General features: G+C 40.0%; 2 protein-coding genes and 4 non-coding genes across 7 annotated transcripts; 5 read left to right on the top strand and 1 right to left on the bottom strand.

Moving 5' to 3' along the window:
* The first annotated feature begins 43 nt into the window (after positions 1–43).
* rpl4 (ribosomal protein L4) lies at positions 44–3,515 on the top strand. The gene is made up of 10 exons (XM_085282263.1): positions 44–129; positions 776–947; positions 1,036–1,142; positions 1,376–1,514; positions 1,806–1,930; positions 2,067–2,196; positions 2,547–2,703; positions 2,918–3,001; positions 3,186–3,306; positions 3,393–3,515. The coding sequence occupies exons 1-10, from the start codon at positions 127–129 to the stop codon at positions 3,462–3,464; spliced, it is 1,110 nt and encodes a 369-aa protein (XP_085138389.1). The 5' UTR covers positions 44–126; the 3' UTR covers positions 3,465–3,515.
* Positions 1,218–1,316, top strand: LOC146569754 (small nucleolar RNA SNORD16). Its single transcript, XR_014893478.1, has one exon. It is a non-coding gene; the product is annotated as a small nucleolar RNA SNORD16 (small nucleolar RNA).
* On the top strand, positions 1,621–1,719 carry LOC146569753 (small nucleolar RNA SNORD16). The gene has a single exon (XR_014893479.1). It is a non-coding gene; the product is annotated as a small nucleolar RNA SNORD16 (small nucleolar RNA).
* Positions 2,771–2,841, top strand: LOC146569752 (small nucleolar RNA SNORD18). The gene has a single exon (XR_014893476.1). It is a non-coding gene; the product is annotated as a small nucleolar RNA SNORD18 (small nucleolar RNA).
* On the top strand, positions 3,045–3,111 carry LOC146569751 (small nucleolar RNA SNORD18). The gene has a single exon (XR_014893477.1). It is a non-coding gene; the product is annotated as a small nucleolar RNA SNORD18 (small nucleolar RNA).
* A 15-nt stretch (positions 3,516–3,530) lies between the features above and the next one.
* On the bottom strand, positions 3,531–13,999 carry map2k1 (mitogen-activated protein kinase kinase 1). 2 transcript variants are annotated; one of them, XM_085282260.1, is made up of 11 exons: positions 13,698–13,998; positions 6,569–6,779; positions 6,115–6,261; positions 5,828–5,905; positions 5,641–5,692; positions 4,978–5,102; positions 4,614–4,821; positions 4,362–4,426; positions 4,179–4,237; positions 4,035–4,080; positions 3,531–3,959 (listed from the first exon to the last, which is right to left on the bottom strand). In XM_085282260.1, the coding sequence occupies exons 1-11, from the start codon at positions 13,778–13,780 to the stop codon at positions 3,846–3,848; spliced, it is 1,188 nt and encodes a 395-aa protein (XP_085138386.1). In that variant the 5' UTR covers positions 13,781–13,998; the 3' UTR covers positions 3,531–3,845. The 2 variants fall into 2 exon arrangements, with proteins under 2 accessions (XP_085138386.1, XP_085138387.1); XM_085282261.1 differs by lacking the exons at positions 3,531–3,959; positions 4,179–4,237 and having other exon boundaries at positions 4,035–4,123; positions 13,698–13,999.
* Positions 14,000–17,207: the final 3,208 nt, after the last annotated feature.

Raw genomic sequence — 17,207 nt, 5'->3', positions numbered from 1 at the left:
TACCGGAAGTGGTGATTTAAAGCGGAGGCATAAACCATGTAGGGTGAATCGTCAACTTCCTTTTTTACTGTGGCCGCCATACCGTGAGGAGCGTGGTTCCCGGCGAGCCGAAAATAACTACCGAATATGGTGAGAATTTCCATGTTTTTCAAGGCTAACGTGATATAATACACGAGTCTTCATATTGTGGTTCGTGTTGAACAAGCAAGCGCGTGTTTTGTGAATTTGGAAATCATAGGTTCCGATGTAATATAGCAGCAAATTGAAACGCTCCCAGCTAGCAAAGCTAACACGAGGAGCCATTTTGAGTGAGCGGCTACAAGTTACACGTGTGGCTTTCCTTTCAGGGGTAGATCACTGAAGGCTGATCTTGTGTATTTTGATGGCATCTAAAGTTAGATGGTTGTTTCTGCCAATTGAATTTATCTATGCGCTATATTCGGCCGTTATCATTTACAATTAATGTTACGTTTGAACAACCTGGCCAAGTCGTCTTAGCAGAAACGAGCTAAACTGAGGCTAACCGAGACAGATTTCATGTTGGCTAAATGAAACCTTACTTTGATTGTGTCGGTTAAAGCAGGGATATTTTATTGAAACTGCAATTACGTCAAGATTAATCTGCCTTTTAAATCTGAATTATAAGTTAGTAGTTTTTCTCCTGTCACGTGCCTGGATGTCTTAAAGACACATACTACACAGGTTTAGACTCCTGAATTGCCTACATAACTTTCTCTTACAGAATACATCTGACGATTGTTTATTTCTTTCTCAGGCTTGTGCCCGACCCCTCATCTCGGTGTATTCCGAGAAAGGAGAATCCTCAGGCAAAAATGTTGTCATGCCTGCAGTGTTCAAGGCCCCTATTCGCCCTGATGTGGTGAATTTTGTGCACACCAACATGCGCAAGAACAACCGCCAGCCTTATGCAGTCAGTGAACTGGCAGGTGAGTGCATAAATGTACTTGGCACATAGTAAACGTTTTATTAAGGTGTTATGTACACAATATAGATTATGTGTTATGTGTGTTTTAGGCCACCAGACCAGTGCTGAGTCCTGGGGTACAGGAAGAGCTGTGGCCCGTATCCCTCGTGTGAGAGGTGGTGGTACTCACCGTTCTGGCCAGGGTGCTTTTGGAAACGTATCCTCTTGATGATTACAAGAGTTTTTCCCACTTTGTAATATGTATACTGAGGCAAACTTAATTCTGTGGGCTTGCTGTGATGGTGTAATTTGCGTCTGACTCTGTGACCAGTGACAGAATGCCTGCTGTCATATGCTGGCACAGATGGCTGATGAACATTGAGTCTGAGCAGGTATAAAATAGTTATTTACTTAAGTTTTTTAAGTCAGTGGTCCTTGACTTTGGTCTAGATGTGTCGTGGTGGTCGTATGTTTGCCCCCACTAAAACCTGGCGCCGCTGGCACCGCAGGATCAACGTACCCCAGAAGCGCTATGCTATCTGCTCTGCCCTGGCCGCCTCTGCCATTCCTGCACTTGTGATGTCCAAAGGTAAGAGTCAAAAGATGTTCGAATGGGACATGAATTGGTAGAAACCAGCATGGAAATATATTTTGACCAAAAATGAACCCTTTTTGATTCAGCCTAACATTTGACTTGCTGTGATGGTGTAATTTGCGTCTGAGCCTGTGAACAGTGACGGTTGCCTGCCGTCTCTAGGCTGTCACAGAGTATTGATGTCCTTTAAATCTGAGCAAGTGTAGTTAATGCTGTAACTTTGATAGTCCTAGCAGTTTTCTCTGTCATTGTCTTTAACTGATTCTTAACAATCTTTCCTTTTAGGACACCGCATAGAGGAAATCCCTGAAGTCCCACTGGTGGTTGAAGACAAAGTTGAGGGCTACAAGAAGACCAAGGAGGCAGTGCTGCTGCTGAAGAAGCTCAAAGCCTGGAATGACATTAAGAAGGTACAGTAACCTCAAAACACTGAGGAACACTGAGTTTCATCAGTAGTTTTCCCGAAGTCAAATCATTCTTCTTTTTCTTGAGTTGGCACTGGGAGCATTTAATTATTAATAATGGAGTTTTATTTGCTCTTCTCAGGTCTATGCCTCTCAGCGTATGCGTGCCGGTAAGGGTAAGATGAGGAATCGCAGACGTATCCAGCGCAGAGGGCCGTGCATTATCTACAACCAAGATGCTGGCTTAACCAAAGCCTTCAGAAATATCCCCGGTAAATGTCCCGGTTAAAATTTAGAATTTATTACGGTGTTAGAAAATGGATATTATGATTCTTACATTTAATTATGGTATAGTTAAAATGGATGTTTCTATTGGATGAAATGGAATAAATGATCAAGATACTAAAACTAGCTTACTTTGCTTTCAATTAAACTCTAATTGTTTTCTTCATTTATGCATGCGTAACTTCAAGTTTGACTGAATACTGATGAGTTGTAATTGTAGTGTTTATAGTATAGTTGAGTCTTAAATAAGTCATTTGCCCTTTAAAAACTCACTATAGCTTCAAGATAATTGGTTCATCAACATGCAGATGTTTGATTATTGTGCTGCATTTTGCAGGCATCACTCTGCTGAACGTGAACAAACTGAACCTTTTGAGGCTCGCTCCCGGTGGTCACGTTGGACGGTTCTGCATCTGGACCGAGAGTGCTTTCCGCAAGCTGGATGACCTGTACGGCACATGGCGCAAGGCTGCCTCCCTGAAGGTTGACTACAAGTGAGTATTTGAGTATTTTGAGAGCATGCACTCTAAAAGTACAAGTGCAGTGTATCATGCTGGTGTACAACAGTGATGAGCTTCCACTTCATGGTCCGTGTTTTTGAACTATGTGATATTTAACGAAGTTCTGAGTTATAGCAACAAAACTTATCATACGGCTTTTTTGCCTTCATGTACAAGGGACTTTAATTCTTGACTCTTCTTCCTTCAGCCTGCCAATGCACAAGATGACCAATACAGATCTGACCAGGATTCTGAAGAGTGAGGAGATCCAGAAAGCACTTCGTGCACCCAAGTAAGCATTTTTCAGTGTAGTTTTTCCCCGAGGTCTTATTTGCCAGCTATGATGATTTTCCACTTCAGGTCCGTGTTTCTGAACCCTGATTATATGGAAGTCCTGAGTGATGCAGAAAGTTTCACTGAAGTTGTAGTTAAGCAGAAGCTCACATATTCAAGGGTGGATTGTATTGTCATTACAGCAAGAAGCTCAACCGCAGAATTCTGAAGAAGAATCCTCTGAAGAATTTGAACATAATGCTCAAACTGAATCCTTACGCCAAGACAGCAAGACGTCATGCCATCCTCAAGCATGACCCTGCGGTAAGAGCCTGATCAGTTAAAGATGGAAGTAAAAACTGTATGTCTATTTGTTGATAACTTAGAGCCCCTCTTTGTTCTCACCATAGATCAAGGCCAAGATGCTGAAACCCAAGAAGAGGCCTGGAAAGAAGGGTGCACCTGCCAAGCCCAAGGCATAAACCAATACATACAGACTGGAGTTCAGTGATGAATAAATCAGTTGTTTCAAATGCACGAGTCAGACCTGTCATTCAAACTTTTTATTCACAGGACTTATTTATTCCACATAAGCTAGCAAAGGTTTTGCACTGTGAAGACTTGGGGTTACAAAGGAATATCAAGCACAGGTAGAGCAGCATTTGTCAAGATTAAATTAAATCTTTAGAAAAAAAGATGGCTTTTCAGGAAGGCCTGCAAGGTAGCCCAAAGACTTGTTCAATACATAGTTCCACTTGGCATTTAGGTTTGTACACTTTGATCAGTATAAACAGTTTTATATACCAATAACAGAAATTAGTCATTAGAAGACTTTGATGTGGGTGTTGTAGGCAGAACAGGCCTCACATTATGGTACCATGTGTTGGTGTCAAAGGCTGACTGAGTCCAATGGTGGTGCACAGCCAGCCAGCAAAGTCAACTTCCTCTGCTTCGGAGGTTTTAATGAAAGGATGCACCTGAAGAAAAGGAGAGCTTTTAGATGCATAGAGAAAGGGAGTGTAATAAGTGAATATTAAGAGTGCAAATCTTACCATCAACTGTTTCAAGTCTGCTCTCTCTGCTGGGTTTTTAATCAAGCTGGAGTGGAAACAACATCTTAGTGTAGTTCTGTGAAACACCACTAGGTGGCAGAAGATTATGTGCAGTGTAGGTGAGAGAAAACTGTCTTTACCTACCATTTATTAACAAAGTCCTGGAATTCAGAACTAAATACAGCAGGCAGTTTTGGTGGAGGCTGAAATTTAGAGGTTTTTGTAAGTCAAATATTGCGTTAAATTGCTCCTAAAGGCATTAATACACTGTAGCCTAGCATCTATCTGCATCATACCAGCATGTGTAGATAAATCCAGTAAACTCACCTCGTTAACGATGTAATCAAGAAGCTCAAAAATGGCCATCGGAGGTCTGCTGTCTGGGCCGTATGCTGTTAAGGGGGTGCAACCAAAATAATCAGCCCCTTGTAGGTTAGACATTGTGTAATTACTTCAATGACTATGCTGTAACTTATTTAAGCTGTTTCATCAGAGCTTTTCGAAATGATATAAAGCTGCTGTAACTTCAGAAGCTACACTTCAGAGTTACAGCAAGAACCAGAGCCTTCTCAGACTTACAGCTGCCGGGTCGCCCAGGGGGCTGCGGCTTTGGGGAGGAATCACTGGAGGCTGCCTCCCCTTCCACTGGGAAGCCGAAAATCTGTTCGAGCTCCTTAGCATCAGGTGGTGGAATAGGAAAGCGTCCAATGGCCATTTCAACCAGTGACAGACCCATGCTCCAGATGTCCGACTGAACAGAATAGTGGGTGCCTTGTAAGCGCTCGGGCTAGACAACACATAACAGAGGTAGTGTCAGTTATCAGTAGTATAGCTTTTACTTATTTTATTACAATAATAAACCGGCAGGTAAATGACAGCTATGTTAAGTGGCACACGTAAACTTGCAGCCAGATTACTGACGAGTTTTTCCAATTTAACTGACCGACATGTACGACCGAGTGCCCACAAAGGAGTTGGCCATGGAGTCTATAAGCTGTCCGCTCACTCCAAAGTCACACAGCTTGATCTCACCACGGGAATTCACTAGGATGTTAGAAGGCTTGACATCTGAAAGAGGGACACGCAGTGTTTAGGAGAACACAGTGGGCAAGTGTTTCAACAGGCAGCATCAGCACAGAACAAACTGCTGCAGGCATTTTGTGCTGCTTGTGCTGACTCGTTTTACAGTTTCATCCCTACAACAAAGATTTAACTGAGTCTTTAAATTGGGATTGACTGTATTCTAAGTTTGTATTAAAACAAGAGGTAGGTGATCACTGTGTTGCTGTCAGGTCATGCCTCCACTTCTATGTTAGAAAACAAGCTTTTTACACCCAGTATGACCACAATATGACAGAAAGAAATGTTAAAGTGAAAAAAAAAATCTGTTCAAATGTAACTATCAGAAAAAACAAGAGCTTTAAACTTCCCCCTCAGACATAACAAAAACCAAATCAGACTTCCATGTAATCATATCTTCACCTCTCTGCTAGTGCCAGACAAATGATTTGATCTAGGCTTTATGTATAGCAAAACTAAGGAAAGGTATTTATGCGTTTAAAGGCCAGGTCAAGAAAATTAAATTATATTTAATTGAAATAGCGACCTCTGTGCATGATCTTGTGCTTCTCCCTCAGGTAGGAAAGACCTTTAATTACCTGCAAAGACAAACATTGCATAACAGCACAGCAAAGGCACAGATAATTTGGTACTGCCAAAGAAGTATAAGAAACTTAGCTCTAGTGTGACGGCCAGAGCATGAAATAAGTGGGAGAGGTGTTAAAGCTACCCACAGCAATGCTGACTTTGCCAAGGATCTGCTCTGGGATCTTGCCTGCTTTCTTCAGTGATTGGTCCAGGGAGCCACCATCCTATGAACAACAGACGGGGACAAATGGAGAGGATTCAAAATAAAAAATTTGTGAAAAACAACACATTTCATCAAAAATAGCTTGTTCCCATGCCGACCAGGCTGTAAATGGAGGGCAAGAAATACCTAACAACTTTCAGTATAGTCTGTAAAAGAAAGCAAAAACACTACTGGGAAAACACTGGCAAGCATAACATTAATAAACTATACCATATGCTCCATGCAGATGCTGATTTCCCCATCGCTGTAGAAAGCCCCGTAGAAGCCCACAATATATGGGGAGTTGCACTCATGTAGCACCTGCAGCTCCCTAATGATCTGGTTCCTGATGGCTGGTTTAATCTCAAGGTGGATCAGCTGGAACACAGCAGGGCTCATGTTTTTAATTATGCTTCCGTAACACAGAGAAGACAAATGCTAGACAATACAAGCACAGACAAGAACATGCTTTATGACCAAAAATGATCATTAAGGAAAAAGATTTAATATTGAAGCACATCTTGTTTCAGCTGGGGCGATTTTTAACAGCAGCACTTGGGTTTTCGGACGGTCTGCTGTCCCATTAACCCACATTTAAGGCTGTGCACAAACACTGGAGTAATGATGCCTCTTGGACATACTGGAGTAAAAAAAATAGCTTTCAGACAGCTGTGCTGCAGCTTACCTTCCTTGCCATAATCAGACCCGAGGGTCGGTGGGAAACCTTAAAGACAACTCCTCCGTTGCCGGCACCGAGCTCACAGATCTTCTCAAAGTCATCGTCCTTCAGCTCTCCCACTTTCTGCTTCTGTGTCAGAAAGGCCTCCAAGCGTTTCCGCTGCTGCTCATCCAACTCGAGCTCCTCTAGTTTTTTCTGCAGTGCCTCCAAGTTTGTTCTTGTTAAGAGTAAAGAAAGACAGAAGACGATGAGAAACGTGAATTATTATTGTATTCAGTTCAGAGACTAAACTGTCAGATCTCCTCTCATTAGATATCAATGACCCGGTGGTCCCACTATTTTCATTCCTCATGCTTTCATCTCACATGATTGGTTTGAGTTCCAAAAGTCTGAATTTGTGAGTCTCCCAAGAAATGTGTGACTAAAAAAGGTGTTTCCGATCCATGGATAACGACTTATGGCAAGTCAAATTTGATTACCAGTCCAAACTTTTAATAGTTAGTGCAACAGAAAAGAGGCAGCAGAGCAGTGTACAAAAACACAAGGCCATAAAAATAAACTTTAATATCCATAAATATTATAAATACAGTATGGTTGCTCCATAGATTGTGTTTCTTCAAGTTAGATATATCTAGATTTCAAACTACCGTTCAAGATTAGTAAGGTTTTTCTCCTTGTCACACTCACTCCCCCACATTCAGCTTGCTGGGATCTGCTCACCACAGATAATCCACATACTCCACATCCAGACCTACTGCATCTATTATGTCATCCTCCGAGATAAGACTGAGCTATGTGTAGTACTCCTGCACATTCCTCAGGAATAATGTTAAACAAAGAGGGAGCCAGCAGAGAGAGCTGGTTGTGTTTTATTATCCCTTTTCAGATCCCAGTGTGAGAAAGCTTTCCTTGAGAAACTAATTGTCTAGTGAACTCTGCTGCCCTTTGACCTCCCACTCAACTGCCTCAAAACACTGTCCACACCGCCACGCACAGCCAGTCTAAGACTTTAAAAAGTATTAGCTGGAAGCTGCTGTGAAGACCACAGAGATGTCCTGTTATTAGTGTCAAACATTTGGCCTGTGAATGTTAAAAATTTGCAATTTAATTGTTTACGCTGTAAATGATTAAAGTATCAAACAAAAGCATGTATGATTCATATGTGCTGCTGTCTTCATTCAGCTAAGAGAAAATCATTTAAATGAATTATTTAATTGCCAGCCTACCAGATTTTCGTGACAATACAACTATGTGGTGATGAGAAGATCTTCATCAGTCTTAGTGGTAATTACGCTTTTTATTCCTCATCTTTTTTTTTTAAACTAAATAACGACTCACTGGAGAGCAGCTCTTCTCCCTGTACAGCTCCGCACAGCAAAGAGAGGGTTAAGTGGTTTTATTTTTGACAGTAGGCCTGCATATCCATGGAGACGAGGTGCCGAGTTTGAGCTGGCTGTGGGTGGCGTGGGCGTTTTGTCGACAAGAGCTGGAGGTGGAGGAGGATGAGAGGAGGAGAAGCCTGAAACACTCTACACAATGTACGAGGGAGGGACTACAGTAACGCCACACTGCAGGCCCCCTCCCTTCCAGGTGCAGGAAGAAGTGAGCACGACGCTGGGCTTTTGAGCTCCATCCGCACTAAAGAACAAGGACATCCAGCAGAACTCGAATGTGAGAAGCACAATAACTCTACACCTTGACATCAAGCAAGTTAAAGAAAATGCATTTTTAATAAATGAGAGTCTGAGACACACATTTATCTATCAGGTTTTGGTTCATGGCTTCAGCCAAAGAGGTATTCAGCTACTTATTATTTCAACATGTGTTGCTTAGATTTTTTTTTTTTTTTTCAAAGAATAGTTCAACACAGCTCTGGAGAACCAAAATTTTATTAAAAATTGATATGCGATTGAACAGTCTCTTTTAAACTATTATTTGAAAAATGGTTGCTGTTGAAGCTACAGCTGTTTCTATTCTGTATCTCCCCTGAGTGTTTCTCTTTTCTAAGCATTGCATCGTGTGCAGGTACGTTAAGAGACTGCAAAATTACCGGATGTGTAAACATAGGTGCCCTGTAAAGATTACAATTCAAGAAACCTGTAGCACGGATAGCTGAACCTGGTGCGCATTAAATGTAACAAATGGGAGAATTACAGTATTTTTAGTGAGTGTCAATCACTTACTGTTGGAGGAATTAAAACCAGGATGAGTTCCTCAGAAAACCTTTTTTTTTTTTTTTTACTGTAATTAAAAACTGAGTACCTGTTGCTCTCTAATAAAAAGCATATAGTAAGCAATATGTTAAATAAATAAATAATAAAAAAGAGCCACAAACTATGGCTGCTGTCAATATTTATCAATAATTTAGTTTCCCAGAACCTTAGAGAGGTTTTCACCTATGTGATGGCAGTAGCTTATCCAAGATGAAGTATAAGGGTCTATCCAAAACAAGCTGTTTGTATTTGTTCTCAGCTCTCCCCTGATAATATTCCATCCTTATGGGCCACTGATTGCAGTTCTCCAATGGCTTGCAGCCATTTCATGCTGAAAAAGCATTTGGCGTGCTGGAATGGCTGTCCTTTTTCACAAGAGTGCAACGGTCTGGTTTCAGTAAGAGGCTCATCGATTGGATTAAGCTCATCCACAACCATTATGCAACATATTTGCTCTCCAGTGTCAGCATCCAATCATCTTGTGTCGTGTTGCAAATTACCCAGAATAATGTGCTAATTTAAATGAGCGCTTTGAAACATGAGCCTTTTCTTCCCCTTCTGTTCAAAACAGCTGGTGGGTTTTCTTACTTACGGCTATAACGCTGATACATTACGAGAATAGATTTCTGGAAATGTCTCTTTCTGACATTTTTAGACCACATGATACACAGTAACTAAATCATAAATGTAAATATTGAAATCAATGACGGTTGAAATTCATTTGGCTGTTTGATTTCAGGGCCATGATATTGTTATGCTCATTTTGGTACAGAGCGGCCAAAGGTGTGCCAAGCAAATATCTCTCACAACATTATAGCAACAGAAGTCTGAACTGTTGCTACAACGCAGAGCGGATCCATCCTTTCATGTTGTTTACACAAAATTCTGCCATCCGAATGTTGCAGCACAAATCGTGACTCATCAGGATCAGGAAACATTTCTCCAATCTTCTTTTGTCCATGCCGAGTGTAGCTTTAATTTCCTGTTCTTAGCTGAGAGGTGTTACCACCCAGTGTGGGCTTCTGCTGTCGCAGGGTTTGATGTGTTGTGTGCTCAGAGATGCTCTTCTGCATACCTGGGTTGTAAAGACTGGTTGAGTTATTTTCTTCTGATATCTAATATTAACAAGGGAGTGTAGATAACTGCTGCTCACTGAATATTTTTCTCTTTTCAAAACCATTCTCTGTAAACTCTATGGATATGGTTGTTGCCAACCCATCTGGCATCAACAACCATGCAACGTTCAAAGTCACTTAAATCACTGTCCACTTTCTGATGCTCAGTTTGAACTTCAGCTTGTACTCTTGCTCATGTCTGCATGCCTAAATGCAATGAGGATTGGCTTATTAGATGTTTGTGTTAACAAGCAGCTGAAATGGTGTATCTAATGCACACTGCAATTATTTCCTAGCATATCTGAATAGATAAACACCCTCGTTTTAGAAACTTTACTTGTGTTACATTTGTCTAGTATTTATATTTATTTGATGATCTGAAACATTTAAGTGTGACAAACTTGTGATATCGGTAACATGAACAACATTTGTTACCACAAACCCACCATCTACCGTCACTGGATTGAAACTGGTTTAGCTTTTCCTTAAACCCTCAGCCAGCTGAACTCAAACAGAACTGTGTTTTTATGGAAAAGAGGACTTGAGTAACAGCAGTCACTATATGTCAGCAGTGCCACAGTATAACACCTTCTTACGTGACAGAGGACACAGAAACCCTCATTCAAAAACAAACAAACAAAAAAAACCACAGTGATTCAGAATTCCTGATTGTTGCCTCATCCCAACATGTTGCTCTTTAGTCCATTAGATCCCGGCCAGCAGCAGCAGGAATGTGCTCGGCTCTCGCCAAACATTATGTCATCATCAATAGCTCCTAATGAACAAAGTAGAGGCACAGCTCATCTGTTTAACATTGTCAGCAGCCCAATCCAACACGGATTACTTTAAGTTCTGAAAGTTGATCTGTTGTGCTCACTTCAAGCTCCATGTTTTTATGCATTCAGTATTTTTTGTGCTTTTCCTGTCTTACAGACCATCCAAGTCACACATTAGCCACATATTCATACAGCACTTCATGCACATCCATGGCCAGTTTAGAATCACCAATTGATCTTTGGGAAGAGGACCCAAAAGAAATCAAAGCAAGCACAGGGAAAACATTCAAACTCTAAAAAGGAAGGCGCAAGCCAATTGCAAGATTCATGTGCTGCGAGGCTACAGTGCTAACCCCTGTACCCAACGTCATACTTTAACTCTACTACAGCTTTGCACAATTCACTATTCAATATAATCCCCTTTCATCATATACCAGCCCTTCATGCATCTCCTCACTTCATTCACAGTCTAGAAAAAGCCATTTTAGCTCCGGTCCCTTTAAAGCCCCTCTTTCTAAAAGCCCACTTTGTTTTGATTGGCTGTTCTTCTCCTGCTTGATCAGTCATGTAGAGATTCTGAAACCAACATTCAAAACCTACAAAATGTCCACTTTTCACATTCTTGCATACACGTTGGAGCTCAAAATCTGATCCAGAACAGAGCAGACAGCGACAACATCCACAGCAAAACAGATTTCAACAGAGTTACTCAATAAGCATTGGGCTCATTTTGATGTCACAAGAGAGTATAAATGAATAAACAGTTTTCCTTCTTTCTTTCTCTTTTAGCACTCCTTCGCAACTGAGAAAGTATTTGATCAAGCTCTAGAACTTGCAGATAACTCTTAAGTAGAGCACTGAAGAAAAATTTCCAAGTCCAATGGTTCAGAATCTGATGATTCTTGGACCCTTTCTGTGCCCATATAAGGACATTCCTGCCTTACTGACATCAACCAGGCAAAAGGAATGTAAAACAAATGTCTGCAGCAGCCTTAGCTTTAGGTTCACAGGAATTACATGTACATGATTATCAGCTGATATATATTTTAATGGTGAGAAGCTGAGAAGTAGACTTTCCATCTAATGCAAGCTAAAGTCAAACATCTGCCCTTGGCTAAAGCTAAACTGAAGAGGCGGTTCTATTTTTGGTAGCATTTACATGTATCATTTCTTGTATCAATAAACACGAGAACTCAAAAGGTTTTGAATGAATTCTGATCAAACTTTGTAGGGGTGTAGAATGGCGTCATGTTAACAATCCATTCAAGTTTGGCTTACATCCACCAAGGTCTTCAAGGTTGACCAAATCATTTGTTGGGCAAAAACTGACAAAAAGTCTTACAAGTTTTACACTTGTGGCATGTGTGACACGTATTGTCAACATATAGAGTGTATTGTATATACTGTGTAAAGATTTTGAATAGGTCACTTACCGGTATAACCTTTGACCTCTCCAAGGTCAATAGATTAATCCGAAGGTCAAAGTGATACTAGTGATCTGTAGAGCTATTTTTAAAACTATGTTTCTTACTGGTCAAACTTTTATAAAATATATTTCACCTTTCAAGCTATGCTACAAATTCATTTGTAGTGGGAACAGTTAAGAAATGATACTGGTTTATGGGGATCTTAAATACCACATTACAGTTTGTATCCAAATATCATGTCATTGACTTTTGGCCTCACTTTTACATTTCTACTACTCTAATTTGTATCTTACTAAAAGCTTCCTAAAGTATATTTCTTCCTGTTTTTGTTTTTAATTTTTGGTACTAGTGGACACATAAAAAAAAATCTTTCTTGTTTCTTTAAAATTACCATTACTTAACGCAAAATTTTATTCAAATATGACTCAGTGTCATTTTTTTTGTCTTTAATTCATTGCCAAAGACACAGATGGCCTTCAGATGGGCGCTCTAACAACGAAACAATAATATATTCGGACTCTACAACGCATCAGAAAAGCAGCCATCATAACTGATGACACGTTACGTAATTCTCATCTCAACCGATCCAGCTTGTTGCAGGACTCACTGGGCTTTTCTCTGCAAACTGAGGGCTAGAGGAGGATGTCAAAACAATTTTATGTCTCCATTACTGTGTTTTGTCAAACAGTGGTGGGAGCAGGCCTTTGCAGAACTCCTTCAGCAGACAGAAATATAATTCTGTGTGCTGCCTCACTGGAAAGCTCTATCTCTGACTAATCACACCAAGTGGGCTGTGAGAGTAACACTGAGACCTGTCCATCTATGACACCACAAAGAGGACTTGACAGCCAAAAGTTACATAAATATTATAATGAGAAACACGGTAACAATGATAATTTGTGAAAATGACCTGTGGCATGAGTAAAACGGGAAAATGAATGAAATCACGAGGACTTTGACAGCTATTTAGCGCTTGAAATGATAAAGTGAAATGAGTTTCCAGTTTTTTCCATTTACATCATTAAAAATTAAACTTCTTTAACTGTTTGATAGCTGATTAGTGTGCAACAAATAGTCCAGTTATCATGTAGTCTACTGAATTATGATTTAGTGGCTGTTTTAATAACTGTTCAAGCATTTTTTTTTAGAGCCAAACATTATCAATGTGAGCAACCTCTGTTTATTCCCTGTTTTATTTCAGTGTGAACGGAGTATCTCTGTCTTGGATTGTGCTCAAGAGTAAATCTAAAGAATTATTCAATCAATGCTGTAGCCTATAAAAATGCTACATGCAACCCAAACCACATAAGCTATTTTGAGGAATGGTCAATGGTTAACGTGTCAGTAACTTTTCAGATTTAAAAAAAATATTTCATTTTCTCAGTACAGCAACTCATAACAATGCAAATGATCAATGGTTGCAGTAGAGGACAAGGTTTCAGGAACCCACACAAATACTTGGTGCAGAGTACTCGAGCACACACACGGTATTGGCTGCTGTCATACTGAATCCAACATATATTAGGTTATATATCAGAAAGCAGGTATCTGTGTACTACATTCCCCTATCAGAATATTAGAAGCAGATTAATATTGACACTCACTCTGTGGCTCCGCTGCCGTTGATAGTGTTTCCATCAGGGATGGGGTTGAGTTGGATCGGCTCAGGTTTCCTTCTCTTCTGCATGTTACGTGCAAGAAACAAGCTGGTGTACAAAAAAAAATAACAACAACAACAAATCAACACACGAGCTGCAGCAGTGTAGACGGAAGCCCGATACAGAAGGGGTATCTGATATTAAGAAGACACTGTTTATCGGCACTGACTGACAGGGAATTAGGCAAGGGTTGTAATGCACTGCAAGGCTGAGCAGCTGATTTCTTCTTAATGGGTGGAGGTGAATGAAACGTCACAAAATATTTTCATTGGTCTTCCGGAAAGCGCGGCTGGGCTTGTTGCAGCTCTCCCTCTGCTGGTGATCGGCGGTATTACCATGCTGTTACCTAAAGTTTCGTTTAAACTTTAAACGAACGGGAAGGCGGTCACTAAAAGAAGCCTATTAGCCAAAACTAGAGTAGCTTTGCATTAAAAAAAAAAAAAAAAGATCTTCATTTATAAGAAATGCCGTCACTGACTTCATCCTAAAACAAATCACTTTAGCCTCTTTCTTCGGATTGGCTGCCCCTCCTAAACTGAAAGTTTGAACAACAATTGGGTGGGCCCAGAGCTGAGTGCTTTAAGGGCTTTCCACTCTCACTGACATAAATTATCTGAAACTGAGCACTTAAAGAAGTCTGAAATCTGAGCTTTTGGCTCACAGGGATTACTCATACAGAAACTGACCTCTTTATTCAAAACTTCAACCACATTTAACATGGCCAATGTTAAATATGGAAAAATATGACATAATAATGAAAGAAAATAAGTAAAAAGATAATAGGTCCACTTTTAGGACCATTAGCTCACATCCTTTTATTATTAATAATAATAATAATAATAATAATAATAATAATAATAATAATAATGGTAATACCCAGTGATTTTTACTGGGAAATGTAGCCTCTGGATACAGAGGCTCTGACTATCATTGTCCAAAATGGCATAAAAACCTAATAGATTACCATAACATAAACAAGGACTGCTTTCCTCCACAGGGAACCACACAGTCTGCTACTAGAACAAACTCTAACAAGCAAGCAAATGACAATCACCCCACGAAGCAATAAGTATGATGCTTATGAGGGCCCATAAAATGGACTCTCTGAAAACCATCGAAAACCAGCTAGAACTAGAATGGTGACAGAAAAAGTAAAAATATGTGATTGAAGTGTATTTCAAGACCTCATATGACCACTAATGACCATGCGAACAACAGAAGGGACGTTATTAAAAACGAGGCTGACAGAGACTGAAATTTAAAGGATAAAAGATAAAAACATCTCAAGAGCGGGGAAGAGATGTGAATCACCACGAAAACAATGTTGCAGCATTAAGTGCTGAGGAAAATGAGCACAGCGATGAAGTAAACCAACCAAATGAATCAGACCACCCAAATGCAACACAGTGCTGATGAAAAAGTAGAGGAAATGGTAAACAACATCCTGAGAAAATGGAAGGCTGTAAAAGAAACATTGATGAAAGACCACTAATGCTAAAAATTAAATGTGACAAGCATGTAAAATCAGCATTAACCCTCTCAGGCTCAAATTAAGTTTTTGTTGCTAATGCACAAAAGAATACCTGCAGTGGTACTTCTGAGTAAAAAAACTCATAAAATATGTATGTGGGGTAATCAGGTTGTTAGTTTTTAACTGTTGCAAATCTGCAACGCCTGCTTGAGAGGGTTAAAAATAACTAATAGAGCAATCATGGCTATTAAGAATAGGCTTAATGATAAGCTATCCCTTGCTGAAGTGAACAAATTATTTTATGCCACTGCCTCTGCAGTCAGTGACATCTTAGGCAACAACAACAACTATCCAAAAAATCCAGAAACTGGGAGACCCTGGGGAATGATGGCGTAACAAGCTTCTGGCTAATACAACAGCACTACATGAAAACCTGACACGATCATAGAAAACCATGAAGAATGGCCTCCTTATTGTTAGTGCCCAACTAATGCAGTCGACTAACAAGTGGTACTACTTAATCCTACACTGTGTAAGACTTTAAATTTAATACCAATAGCCAGATCCTACAAGAATCTGGTGGACAACAACTTGCTAGCACTAAAACAAAAATACTGTAGTTATGTAGGAGTTATGTAGATCAACTACTTATGAATAAAGCCATAATGAAGGCGATTAAGACTGGGAAAAGAAATAATCTTACTCCTTTTGGTTGACCAAAAGGAAGTATTCAACTCTGTTAAAAAAAAAGAACATTTCAGGGAAAAATAAAATACAATGGGAAGTTTAGTTGGTGATTCTTCCTTAATTGGCTGTTCGAGTCACAGTGAATCTGTGTCTATGTGTTACCATTGCAATAGACTGGCAACCTGTTTAGGGTGTACCACAACTTACTCCCACTGACAGCTGTATTCGGCTCCAGTCTCCCTGTGACCCTGAATATGATGAGATGGATCGAAGGATAGAAAAGATGTTCTGTACTCTCGAAAGACATTAGATGGAAGAGGCCTTACTCAGATTGTGAGCACATACAAAATAACAAAACAAGAACATTGGACACATACCTCAAACATAAAGAAGACAATCTCCTTACCAAAGCTAAAGATAGTGAAAGAACTAAAAAAAACCCCAAGAAAAATCATTATCCATGCACTAATGAAGCCGTTATATTCAAAAGAGAGCTCAATATGCCAAAGATACAGCTAAAATGAGCCAACCACCAGCTAAGCGGAAATGGCAGGCAAACATCAAACCCTATAACAATGAAAGAGAAAATGGGAAGAAAATGCTCCGGACAGTATTTGAAATGAATAAATGGCAGAGATGTGGACCAAACAAGCTGCTGGCTTAAAACAGCAGGCCTACAGTCAGAAACTGAAGGGCTCATTATTGCTGCTCAAGATCAATGCACTAAGACCAACTGCTACTGAAAAGATGAGGCTGAGCTGAATTAAACTGAAACAAGCTCTTGAAACATGACATCAATTCAATGGCCTTGACAAATGTGACAACTTTTAAAAAGTGGAAATTAACAAACACTAAATATGTGGCCAATAAGAAGAGACAACAGAACATCTAGTGTCTGGCTGCTCTGAATGAACTCAAACAGAATAAATAGACTTTTATATCTTTCTATCTTAGATCTGTCAAAAAACCTGATAAACAAATCAAGACCAACATGACTTAGTAAATTAGTTAGTTAGTTGTCTCCTCATCATCCTCCCCTCACAACAGATAACTGCCCCACCCTGAGACTGGTTCTATTGGAGGTTGGCCCCTAGGCAGTGCTCACATAATGAGGACTTTATCCATTAAGATGGCATTGGTAGTTCAGTTCAAGGAATAAGCTTGGCCTCATGCGTGAACAGAGCAGGACTTTAAGAATGATAATCTCTGGAGAGATCTGAAAATGGCAGTGCACCATTGCTCCCCATCCAACCTGCTGCAGCTTGTGAAGCTTTGCAAAGAAGATTGAGAGAAACCAC

This window comes from Mchenga conophoros, linkage group LG7 (genome assembly GCF_057382185.1).
Source record: "Mchenga conophoros isolate Kocher_MC1m ecotype Shallow Benthic linkage group LG7, M_conophoros_male_GT1.1, whole genome shotgun sequence".
Lineage (NCBI taxonomy): Eukaryota > Metazoa > Chordata > Actinopteri > Cichliformes > Cichlidae > Mchenga > Mchenga conophoros.
This window is presented reverse-complemented; position numbering and strand designations above follow the sequence as displayed.

Bases quoted from the DNA above. Each gene is read 5' to 3' on its own strand.
- rpl4 (XM_085282263.1), top strand. The intron at 1,515-1,805 runs GTAAGAGTCAAA...CTTTCCTTTTAG, and splicing joins TGCACTTGTGATGTCCAAAG to GACACCGCATAGAGGAAATC. The intron at 3,307-3,392 runs GTAAGAGCCTGA...TTCTCACCATAG, and splicing joins TCCTCAAGCATGACCCTGCG to ATCAAGGCCAAGATGCTGAA.
- map2k1 (XM_085282260.1), bottom strand. From the start codon at position 13,780: ATGCAGAAGAGAAGGAAACCTGAGCCGATCCAACTCAACCCCATCCCT. The intron at 5,906-6,114 runs GTATAGTTTATT...TGTTGTTCATAG, and splicing joins GCATCTGCATGGAGCATATG to GATGGTGGCTCCCTGGACCA. The intron at 4,081-4,178 runs GTAGGTAAAGAC...TTTCCACTCCAG, and splicing joins CAGGACTTTGTTAATAAATG to CTTGATTAAAAACCCAGCAG.